The 12721-nt window shown below is 37.4% G+C and overlaps 1 protein-coding gene across 3 annotated transcripts; it reads left to right on the plus strand.

Moving 5' to 3' along the window:
• Nucleotides 1-1099: 1099 nt before the first annotated feature.
• Nucleotides 1100-7003, plus strand: LOC116297679 (uncharacterized). Of its 3 annotated transcripts, none has more exons than XM_031705952.2 (7): nucleotides 1100-1279; nucleotides 2138-2248; nucleotides 2692-2795; nucleotides 3594-3686; nucleotides 3942-4443; nucleotides 4879-5135; nucleotides 5635-7003. In XM_031705952.2, the coding sequence occupies exons 1-7, from the start codon at nucleotides 1164-1166 to the stop codon at nucleotides 6438-6440; spliced, it is 1989 nt and encodes a 662-aa protein (XP_031561812.2). In that variant the 5' UTR covers nucleotides 1100-1163; the 3' UTR covers nucleotides 6441-7003. The 3 variants fall into 3 exon arrangements, with proteins under 3 accessions (XP_031561812.2, XP_031561811.2, XP_031561813.2); XM_031705951.2 differs by lacking the exon at nucleotides 1100-1279 and adding an exon at nucleotides 1932-2029; XM_031705953.2 differs by lacking the exon at nucleotides 1100-1279 and adding an exon at nucleotides 1945-2017.
• The last annotated feature ends 5718 nt before the right edge of the window (nucleotides 7004-12721 follow it).

Raw genomic sequence — 12721 nt, forward strand, 5'->3', positions numbered from 1 at the left:
AAGCTTCGTCCCCAGATACCATCTGTTCATCATTCATCTCATTGCGTGAGACATTAATTTGCTTATCAGATGGCCGCGAAGCTATAGCCTTTTGATGACAGATACTTGCGATAACAGGCAACTTAGTTCAAGTCTAACTTTGCTTAAATATTTTATTTAACCACATATAAAAAAGCACACATTGTAATTACTGAAGATTCCAATTTTATAGAAGCTAGCATTATAAAACTACTCGGCTTATTTCAATAAAATAATTTTATTTTTTTATTTTATATTTTATATTTTATTTTTTTATTGTTATTACTATTTCATAGTCTAAACGTATCTGGTTTCTCTAATCAAGTTCATGTTTTAGCATGCCAAAAACGAAATATTATAGTTGAACAAGATCGATGGTTCATTGCATTAAACATTACACCTCCAGTAACGTCCAGGGAGGTTTGTGGAAACTGAATAGGAGTCTGATATAAAACAATGCAAAACTTTGCAGTGGAGGGGGGGTGGGGGGGGGGGGGGGGGGGGGAGGAACAGTAGAGTGTTAACAAAAAAACAAGAGTAACGTCCAGGAAGGTTTGTGGAAATAATAGGAGTCTGATATAAAACAATACAAAACTTTGCATTGGAGGGGGTGGGGCGTGTAGAGTGTTAAAAATAAACAAGAGTAACGTCCAGGGAGGTTTGTGGAAATAATAGGAGTCTGATATAAAACACTACAAAACTTTGTAGTGGAGGGAGGAGAGAGGGAGTGTAGAGTGTTAAAAATAAGCAAGAGTACTAAAGTGGAAATCCTACTAGAGTCTTTCAAAATAGTGATTTTTTTCCAGCGGTTTAAAAGTCTCATGGAAATCTGTGGGAACTAAGGTGGACTAGTACAAAAAGGGAGGATGTTCCAGATGATGGAGGGGGGGGGGGGGGGACGGGACGGTTTATTAAATATAACTTATTTCCTACCCCTTTCCCCAAACCCGATAAAAAGACCAGTCCCTGACGTCATTAGCTGATCTTGTCAATGCTAAAGACAGATTGACATTCCTGTGTTGTGGAGAGGATTTCCTGTCAGTTTAGAACACAGGAACTCGAGAAAAGGAAAACCCACAGTTTCGATCTAGGTGACTTACCTTGAAGTTTTCTAGTCAGCTACTGAAGCTAAATGTCATGCTAAAATGACAGGTTTTAAGGCTACTTGGATAATCCTTTGGTATTTGAGCTATAATTTAGCCAAACAAGTCAATGGAAATCTAATTCCCGATGGCCAAAATGTTTGTTCTAGGCAAGAAAGGTATGATAATCTATACTGAGCATTTAAGCCATAACTTTATTCATATGTCATGTTCTGATTTCTTATTAAGTAATCAGTTTAAAAAAATTGCTGTACGTCACTTTTGAAATTGATCAGCTGAGGTCATTGAACCCAGTGACAAAGGAGATTCTCCGGCCGCGTGGAAGTGCGTGATACGAAACCAAAATATTCCAACTGTCGAATTATCTACCACTTTAAGGTTTATTTTCTATTTTGCGTAAAATTCATTTGTTGTTTAGAGAGGCCTCGAAATTCAAAATCGTTTGTACTGTAGAAGTTGTGCACTCATTAGTTTATCTTTAATATGTGGGAATGCTTTGATACCTAAACCCAGCGAATCAGAGTAGCTAGTTCCTTAGTTGCACAGTCACGAAATGTTCTTCTTATGTTTACTGTAACCCTGAACCTCTATTAATTAGCCATTTGGAGGATGAGACAAAGAATGGCATGGTTCTAGTAGGATTTGCAGTGCAACTGATTTCGGTCAGTTTTAGCGAACGAAATCTAGATGTCTTCTTGCAGTTCTTGGAAATATGTACGCTAAAACCCAGCCCTAAAATGCACTGCTATGCCAACTCGACCCAGTCTTTTCCTCAGTCTTGAAATGGCTAATTCAGTGGACACGACACCAGGCCTCTAAGGTGTTCTCTTTACTGTATTTTGACACCGTAATGATACACTGAGCAAATTAGTTTATAATCCGAAGGAACACAGGCGGTATTTTGAGTAGTACGATCTGTAGAAACTACAATTTTAAACTCGTACCGATTTATCGTTTGATTTAGACTTTTAGATGCCTTGGTTCATTATTTTGAGTTTATCTATTTCTATATTTAGTTTTGCACAGTCTTACGTGGTGTCTGTGCAACAAAGTGTGAACAAACAAGTTACTTACAAATGCCGTCAACAGCAATGGCCTTTCCTTTATGAAACCTGCTACAGAAACTCGTAAGTATGACATATATGCACACTCGATTGCAGAAACGTTGTAGTATACATTTATACATTTATACAAATATCTAATGAGATGCATAATACGAAATAACCATTTTCAACGCTTAAAACCAACTGATTCATAATCTGTACGATCTAATGGACAAGAATAAAATATTTTGACAGTCATTGAATGAAACAAACAATAAATAAAGCGAGTTTTCTGTTTTGCATATCATTAAATATACTGAATAAATTAGATATTTGTATAAATGTATACTACAACGTTTCTGCAATTGAGTGTATATAATTTGAGCCGATTCTTTGCAATTTGCTTTCTCGTGCAAAAGAATATCTTTGTCAAGGGTACAGATTGAGAACCCTTGGTATCAAATGAGAAAACTTTACGCCCAAGAGGTAAAAAGGTCTATTAAGATTAATATGACTTGTCACTTCAGGGTTGTGTACCAAGTTGGATACAATCAGATGTATAGAGTTGCATACCGGACTGTATACACGTGCTGTGACGGATGGCAACCCACAGGCAGTAGCTGCACAACGCGTAAGTAATAACAACAGAATCAACGGTGGTGTAACAGTAGTACAAACGCCTCTAGTACCTCTGTGGTATCGGGTTTGATTCCTGCACTTGCCATCCCATGTGCGAATAGACTCAGTTTGTTAAGTCTCTACCTTCATTAAAGGATTGTTCTGGGTTCATTGGTTTTACTCTCTACTCGCGCCTCTCCGGTGCATGTCTGGGGTCTTGAATCGGTCTCGATTCTTGGACTCGGCATTACAAGTGACTAAGAGTTTTTAATGTCTCTAGCCACCCCTGATTTTAAAGTTTATTTCTGTGTTCTTTGATTTTCCTCAGTCTCCTCAAAAACTAACAAGCTAAATTAAAATTCGACCTTTGAGTTAGCCATGCCCTGACCGTTGTTAAGCCCAGAGGTTGTTTCAGGATTCAATCTGTGAGTTAGCCATCCCTGACTTAGATCAGCCCAGAGGTTGTTTCAGGGTTTGATCTGTGAGTTAGTCATGCCCTGACTTAGATCAGCCCACAGGTTGTTTCAGGGTTCAATCTGTGAGTTAGCCATGCCTTGACTTAGATCAGTCCAGAGGTTGTTTCAGGATTCAATCTGTGAGTTAGCCATCCCTGACTTAGATCAGCCCAGAGATTGTTTCAGGGTTCGATCTGTGAGTTAGCCATCCCTGACTTAGATCAGCCCAGAGATTGTTTCAGGGTTCGATCTGTGAGTTAGCCATCCCTGACTTAGATCAGCCCAGAGATTGTTTTAGGGTTCGATCTGTAAATTAGCTTTGCCTGACTGATTTCCATTCCTACATGTTGCCACAGCAATCTGTTCCCATGGCTGCTATAACGGGACATGCATTAAGCCTAATGTGTGCAAGTGTCTACCCGGTTACCATGGACCTGCTTGTAATCAAAGTAAGTAAGTAAGTAAGTTAAGTAAAATATTTTACTGATTATATCAAATAGCATGAGCAAACGTGTGTGCGCAAATGTTATGTGTAAAGATTTTGTAGAACGAAAGAAAGTGTATTATATATATAACCGATTGCATAATGATATGGAACAATAGAACCTTATAAATTCTAGGATAAATAGCTAGATCTCTTAGTATATATTTCTAATTTATAATCTCCACCTTGAAGACATATTGTGATTGTCTTTATTTTTCAGCCTGTCAATCAAACATGTGGGGTCCCGGATGTAAAAACACATGTCAGTGCAGAAACAATGCTACTTGTGACATGCGCAATGGGTCTTGTTTTTGCTTACCTGGATGGCAAGGGAAAATATGTGACCGGCCATGCCAACAAGGTTATTATGGTAAAAAATGTGCCCTGGCTTGTACCTGTCTAAATGGTGCAGACTGTGACCACGTAACTGGCGACTGCAGTTGCCCCCCTGGTTGCCAAGGGCAACAGTGTAATGTCTCTTGCAATATGGGTCACTATGGTAGCAACTGTCAAGGGATTTGTAAATGTCAAAACAATGCCAAGTGTGACAAAGTGACTGGCGCATGTTCGTGCGCACATGGCTACCAAGGTACATTCTGTGAGAAGCCGTGCAATTCAGGTTTCTATGGTAACAGATGTCAGGAGAAGTGTCAGTGTGAGCACGGTTCTTGTGATCACGTGGTTGGCACGTGCTCTTGCAAAGCTGGTTATAGTGGTTCAAGGTAAATTATATGTTTAACAGCCTTCCTCAGCTCCTTACTATCACCTTCCCACCCATTATCTAATCAGCTACCTTACACTGGATAGGAGGGAAGTGCTCGAGTTTAAGGTTGAGAAACATACTAATTAGTACTATTTTATACAGAATCCTTTCTTTTCTATTGTTTAATTATCACTATATATTTAGTGCTAAAAGTTAGTATTTGTTTCGCGGATTTCGTGTGAGCACTCTGAAAAGTACAAGGGCGGATCCAGGGGGGAGGGCAAAAGGGGGGCTGAAGCCCCCCCTTTAGCAGAAAAAAACGATGCTTTTTTATATTGTTTTCCGTTGTGTTGACGGAAGAAACTCAATTAGCCCCCCCTAAAATTTTGGCTGAATCCGCCCTTGAAGTATTAGTTGTAAAGTTTATAAATAAAAAATATGGTCTCTTTTTAAGGTGTACAGAGACATGTGCCATGAATACGTATGGAATAAACTGTAGTCTACCATGTTCCTGTTCTTCAAATGCCATCTGTGATCCAAAACATTGCGGCTGTACCTGTGAAAAAGGATTCATTGGTGAATCATGTGATCACAAGTGTCAATCAGGGCACTATGGAAACCAGTGTCAAGAAAAATGTAGTTGCTACAGTGATGAGTATTGTGACCCCTTAAATGGGAATTGTACATGTAAGCACGAGAAGTGCAATGAACGTGAGTAGCATACAAATCTTATATTATGCAATAGTCTTAATATGATATTAGTTCCATCTCTAGTATTTCTTACTCCCACGTCCCCGTTCTAGGTTTATGATGTCATAACTAAATCCCATGTTACTTAAATATAGTGCAGTCTTTGCACTAATGAAGCGTTTTCGCTCACGTGACAAGACATCCATAGTCGTGTACCAAACAATATAAACCTTATGCACAGTTTTTGCATGAAATAATGTTCCATTCCCGTACGATAGAAAATGTATCGTTTTAGTAGACCAACATAGCCGCTGTGACGTCACTTGAAGCCTATCAATAATATCTGCAAATGGTGGTTAGAGCTTCGACGTGGCTCGGATGACCACGTAAAATATGGTGGTCCCTTCTCATTCAGAGATAATGTTACAAATTTATCAGTTCTAAGTTGCGAATTTCATGTGTCACCCTTTCTGAATAATGCCTAATGTATATCTAATAAATTATGTTTCATTTTTTTCAGGCCTTAAAGCGACTAAAGGCAAATCATCTGGAGCATCTGGAGAGTCTATACCACCTTACCTTATACCAACTGTCACCAGTGTGATAGTAATAATACTTGTAGTCATCTGTATTGCTATCGCTTGCTTTGTCTACCTCAAACGACGAAATCAGCGCATGCGCAATAAGCCAAACAATGAAAGTCAGTTAAGCGAATACTCCGACGCGAGTGCCATCCATACAGCTAAGAAAGAAAAGAAAGAAATCAAGACGAAAGAATCGAAACCAATGTACATGGAGTTGAAAGGGACTACCGAAAGGCCTTCCCAAGATGACGTCAATCAGGAAGGGATCTATACTACCTATCAGAAACTACTTAAAAAGTCACGTGAGAGTCGATTAAGTGACGTAGGTTCTATTTCCATGGAGACGCAGTACGAAAACCTTGGTAGCGCCAGGAAAGCTGAAAGTGTTTATCAACCACTTCAAGAAGGATATGTAATGGAGAAGAGAGGCGAGGAAGGCGACAAAGACTCAAAAAGTGCTTATCATTCCCTTAACCGAATTAACTCCGATAATAGCCATGTCAAATACAACCCGGGATACGAATTGGAATCCCCAACACTCTACGAGAATTCGACCTCTGTACTCGATAACACCTTAAAGAAGAATTATAGCAATGGAGATAACGATAACGCTAATCTTTATCTGGAATTAATTTCTGATGCATATCAACAACCTGGCAACTCGGAAGAGTCGGACGACCAGCCCTACGAGATTCTACCCCCTACGGCAAGACACAATCGCCCGGTATATGATAATCTATAGAGGATACTTCTTTTTGCATAAAATATCATGTGCAATTAGTTTGCTCAAAAATTCATTTGTATATCTATTTTATTGATAAAGATAAATTGAAGATTAAGTAATATATACAGTATGAGTGGCCGTGTTGTATCAGATATGATATCTGATACAGCACGGACACGAATACTGTATATGACTTATCAAACGTCTAGGTTAGTTCCTTTGCGTTTCACTAAAATTTTCAAAATTAAAGTGAGTTTGGCCAAGAAAATCCAACTTAAAGTTTATGCAAATGAACACAGTTTTGTATCAGATTTACAACACTCTTCAAGGTCGTGATTTCTGTTGTGTTTTCCTCATGCATTATTCATGAGTTTGATAATAGAATATATGGGCCTGTGTATGTACGTACTGTAGTATGGAAATAAGCCCTTTGTAGCTCAGTAATCATGATTGTGCGATTAATTCACTGAGAGCAAATGAATGAACATCTTGATTCCCATGGCTGAAATATACTGGTGAGCAAACAAACTTTGTACAACCTGTTTTGAGAGATCGTAATAAAACTGCATCAGTTCGTAACACACTGGCAACACACTGGTTACACATAATGGCCTCTCATCTATCTCCTTTTGTTTTAAAATTACATGTAAATGTTTTTTGATAAAATGAAGAGCACTTTCCATCTGCATATTGTAGCATTTTTAAGAATCACGCACCCATTACCCTTTTTTTCCTCTTTTTTCATTTTTTTGGTTCTGCTATTTTTTTGGTTACCTTTTTTTCAGCTCTGCAAATCATTGCCTGTGCACCTCCCCTGCAAGATCCCTAGTTACGCCCCTACCCTAGCACTAACTTAGACCATCCCAGAAGTTATTTTAGAGTTACATTTGTAAGTTAGCTGTGCCCTGATTTAGGTTAGCCAAGAGGTTGTTTCCGACGGGCTTTGACAAAGCTGAATGACTGTTGCTTATTTCTTTGTATTATTTACAAAATTGAGCTACTCAACAAATATATTTCACTTTGGGCTTTCGTCCCTTTGTTTTTCCCCTGTTTTCAGCCGGAAAAACGTCACGACCTCTCCTATATATATTTTAGAATATGAAAATGTATATTCAACAACAAAGGGCAGAGTCAGTTCTTTGTGGCATGATGTAAACTATTTGGTTTAACTTGTCTGTGCATATAGATAAATTCATCTTTTTTTCATGGTGGATGATTGAATGGCAGTCATCTTTGGGGAAATTTAGCAGACATATTCGGCATTTTCCTGTACTCCGGTTAGAGTATATTTTCACCCTGTTGTTCACTATACTAGCGCATTTCCAAAACAGTTCAGATCCTTTTTATTTCCAGCAAAAGAGTGGTAGGTCTAGATTTGGTCTTCCATTAAACAAATATACTTCCTTTTCACCGTCGTACGTATTTCAACCATCACATAATTTATGTAGTTTCATTTGTAGGTATTGTTTTATTAAACCTCAACGATATGGGCTCAGACGTGTTGCTACGTATAACTCTCAGTTGCTGCATTTTTGTATTAGTTCTACCTGGTCAAAATAATGGCAATCGACTGACAGCAAATGGAACAAATGTTTGTTCCAAGCGAGTAAGGTAAGATTTTAAGACAGTTACCAAAAAATCATGGTTGAATTTGAATTTAGTATTATATTACATTAATACGGATCTAAACAAAAACTCAATTACAATTAAATATAATACAATGAAAGGTATGATCATTCAGTACCCATATGAATATCGTGTCATAATCACTGATCGCTCGACCAATCACAGTGCGCAAAACTCTATCATCAAGTATAAATTTATATCAATAACTAATATGCGTAATCGTGATGAGGCGTATATTTCGTGCCAGGTTAATCATGTTGAGATGTATATGCTGTCCAATGACATCATTTGGACGTTCATGTGTATTGCTCTCAACTTTCACTTCAGTTTCAGCCGATTCTTGGCGTAATGCCTTAATTTATAGATATCATGATAAGTCTATTAAAAAAGTATCAATAACAAACATATAATAATACTGGTCCCTCAAACAATGTCATGTTTCTTTCACGTATGTTTCTTTCAACTTTCACTTCAGTTTCAGCCGATTCTTGGCGTGCCTTAATTTATAAATATCATGATGTCTTTAAAAAGAGTATCATTAACAAACACATAATAATAATGGTCCCTCATGTTTCTTTCACGTATGTTTCTTTCAACTTTCACTTCAGTTTCAGCCGTTTTCTTGGCGTGATGCCTTTATTTTTAAATATCATGATAAGTCTATTAAAAAATATCAATAACATGTAAATATTAATACTGGTCCCTTAAATAAAGTATTCTTCTGTTTTTGTTTGTTTGTTTGGTTTTTGTTTTTGTTTGTTTGTTTGTTTTCTTTGTTTTTTGTTGTTGTTTTTTTTTTTTTTTTTTTTTGCTTTGTTTTGTTTTGTTTTTTACTGAAAGCATTAACGTATGGTTTGCTGTAACAATGAAATAGTTTCCCATGAGAATAGTTATATATGTTACGAAAGGAAAACTACGATATTCACTTAAAGAATATGTACATGCATGAAAAGAATGAAACCTAAAATCGTAATAGCTTTGCATTCTGTTCTAGTAATTTATCCAATCACAAAGTGTAGTTTCGGCGAGATACACTACGGCTATAGAAGATTTACAAATCATGTGTCTACCGTTTCCGACTCATTCCGACTCAACTTTACTGACGTTTCTGACAATGAGCCCTTCGTCGGGGTGACATATTTCATTTTTCTTCTTCTTCTGCTATTTCATAGAGACCAAATCGATGAAATCCATTTCAGACCACATAGTAAAACCCTTATAGTATTTTTTTAACGGCTGCAAATGAAAAGCTAGACACATTGCAGCTCATGATCAAACCAAAGAAACTTATTCTCAAATGAATGGCGCATGGTATGCAATATGAAAACATTTCGCTCAAGTGAATTTGGTCCATTACATCTTGACAGTTGGTGTTTATTTTATTTTTTTGATCAGTTGTTTTAAGAATAAACTGAAATTAGCACCACAGGAGATGTCTTGGCTTGCTTAAGCAGGAATTGCTTTCTCTTTCACCAAATAAACGGAAAGAAGGAATAATATCCTTTTGCGATGACATACTTTTGATTGGAACTGAATATTTCCTTTTTGTGATGAAATAAAAAAAAATATTCATTCATTTTCTTTTTTTTTTTTTTTTTTTTTTTTTTTTTACTAGCTACCCGCGACACGTGACAAAACAGTCTTACAATAGTGCTTGTGACAATACAGTCTTAAAATACCTTTGTTTTTACTGGAATACCTGTGGTAGCCCAGTCATGAATTTTTTCCACTGGTTTCCTCCATGACAAAACATGGAGAAATAGCGCAATAGTACCCATAGGTCTTCAGAAACCCTACCCAAGAGACCTTTGCAGGCGTCTGTATTGGTCTCCAGTCAATGTTACCATGTTTTCAAGTGATTATGACAGGGCGGGCCTAGATTATCATGTTAAACAAGAGTAAATGAACTACGAGAAGGATTCCCCGATATTCATGCTTAAAACCATCATAAGCACCGTTTGATGCTATTTTAAGACCCACAATTATCATAGCGCATAATGCGTGTGCTCTTCGCTGTTTGCTAACGTTTCTTGAAAAATACATGAAAACATGAAGAAATGGAGCTGTTAAGTGTGACGTAATTTCGAACGAAAAATGACTTCCGGGTCCAAATTAATAATTACTTCTAGAGATTTTTTCTCAGGATTTTCTGTTCATATATATAATTGTTGAAAGTAGAGAATAAATCCCGGGAATAAGTTGTGGCAAGATATTAATAGCAATATTTTGTGTGATTGGACCCGGAAATACGTCACAACTTAACAGCCCTATAAACTTTGAATGCATGCAGTATGCGAGTGCAGAAAAACAAAAAATAAACGACCAAAAGAATTATTCTATAAATAGCATCAATAATTCTAAAAATAGCATCAAAGAATGCTCATAATTGGGCTCGCGGATTTCTTCTCTAAGTTCGTTTTCTCTTGCGATAACCAAATTGGTTTGAACAAAAATATTAATACAGAGTGCTCTTTCAACTACCCGTTTGACTCTTTTCCCTTAGCACATTCAACGTTGATACATTTTTCCCTTTAAGATAGGGTCTTTGATTTACCTCTCTTTTATTTTAATACCAGTTATTTCATTTACATGTATTTATTGCAAATCTTTTTAAGAGTAAGCTGAGTCTGCGAGGTTCTCTTTAGCTTCATACTCTTCAAATGATACTTACAGGAGACCCGGTGAACGGCTATTTTATTTTATTTCATTTTGGGGAACAAAACAATACGCCGTCTCTTCTTAAGCAAAAAAATTACAATTTTTTGTCCCCGGGAACAAATCCTCTCGGGACTTACACTTTAGTGCAAGGAGTCTATAGGGCGTCTTATTGTCGTTATTCACGAGTTTCCATATCATATCGCAAACAAGCTAATGAGTTATACGATATGAAACTCGAGTCACGGCTCAACAGGTAATTTGTTTATCATCATGTTTATCTGCACCCCTTCTATATTTACAGGACCTGCCCTCGAATTCCAAAAGGAGTGAGAGAGAAACTAGTTATACCAGTTATAGTACTAATAACAGTAATCAACATTATTTTAAATGACTTAGCTTCAGTGAAAACTACAAACAGTCATATCGAGTCCCACACAGATACGAAATAACCTATAAATGTGGATTATGGGACTTGAAAATATGCACTCGAAACAGGTAATGACACTTGATTATGTGTTGATAAATGTACATTCCTTTCATATCCTCACGTGGATCTATGGTTCAGCGGGTTTTCCCCTGATAATGTATGCAAATGGTTTGCTTAGATTTTCCTTTCGTTCGTACTGGGACCCGAAGAAGACCACCACGAGTAACGTAGGTGAAAAGTAAGGGAAACGTAAGAGAAACGTATAGTTGAACGTAGTTGAGCTATTATGTAAGTCTAAGACGGTTAAGAGAACACCTGCGATATTTTAATCACAAGGTCGAAGAAAGACTCATATTGTTGTTTCACCGCGAGTATTATCGTATCCATCTAAATCGGAACCCACATTCATAGCTTTGGATTGTGAGACTGATGGACCTTTTGTCTTGATATCAACAGAACTATTTACTTAACCAATTATCGGACAATTACGAGAAAATCCTACAGAAAACAATACCAATGCTGTAAGGGATGGAGACAAGTGGGAGATCAGTGTACCAAAGGTAAATAACCTAATGCTAGAGTAGTCACTAGAATATCCTACAGAAAACGATACCAATGCTATAAGGGATGGAGACAAGTGGGAGATCAGTGTACCAAAGGTAAATAACCTAATGCTAGGGTAGTCACTAGAATATCCTACAGAAAACATTACCAATGCTGTAAGGGATGGAGTCAAGTGGGAGATCAGTGTACCAAAGGTAAATAACCTAATGCTAGGGTAGTCACTAGAATATCCTACAGAAAACAATGCTAATGCTGTAAGGGATGGAGTCAAGTGGGAGATCAGTGTACAAAAGGTAAATAACCTAATGCTAGGGTAGTCACTAGAATATCCCACAGAAAGCAATACCAATGCTGTAAGGGATGGAGTCAAGTGGGAGATCAGTGTAACAAAGGTAAATAACCTAATGCTTGGGTAGTCACTAGAATATCCTACAGAAAACAATGCTAATGCTGTAAGGGATGGAGTCAAGTGGGAGATCAGTGTACCAAAGGTAAATAACGTAATGCTAGGGTAGTCACTAGAATATCCTACAGAAAACAATGCTAATGCTGTAAGGGATGGAGTCAAGTGGGAGATCAGTGTACCAAAGGTAAATAACCTAATGCTAGAGTAGACACTAGAATATCCTACAGAAAACAATACCAATGCTGTAAGGGATGGAGTCAAGTGGGAGATCAGTGTACCAAAAGTAAATAACCTAATGCTAGGGTAGTCACTAGAATATCCTACAGAAAACAATACCAATGCTGTAAGGGATGGAGTCAAGTGGGAGATCAGTGTACCAAAGGTAAATAACCTAATGCTAGAGTAGTCACCAGAATATCCTACAGAAAACAATGCTAATGCTGTAAGGGATGGAGTCAAGTGGGAGATCAGTGTACCAAAGGTAAATAACGTAATGCTAGGGTAGTCACTAGAATATCCTACAGAAAACAATGCTAATGCTGTAAGGGATGGAGTCAAGTGGGAGATCAGTGTACCAAAGGTAAATAACCTAATGCTAGAGTAGTCACTAGAATATCC

This window comes from Actinia tenebrosa, unplaced genomic scaffold (genome assembly GCF_029948245.1).
Source record: "Actinia tenebrosa isolate PJP-AT-01 unplaced genomic scaffold, QUT_ActTen_1.0 PGA_scaffold11__36_contigs__length_13525064, whole genome shotgun sequence".
Lineage (NCBI taxonomy): Eukaryota > Metazoa > Cnidaria > Anthozoa > Actiniaria > Actiniidae > Actinia > Actinia tenebrosa.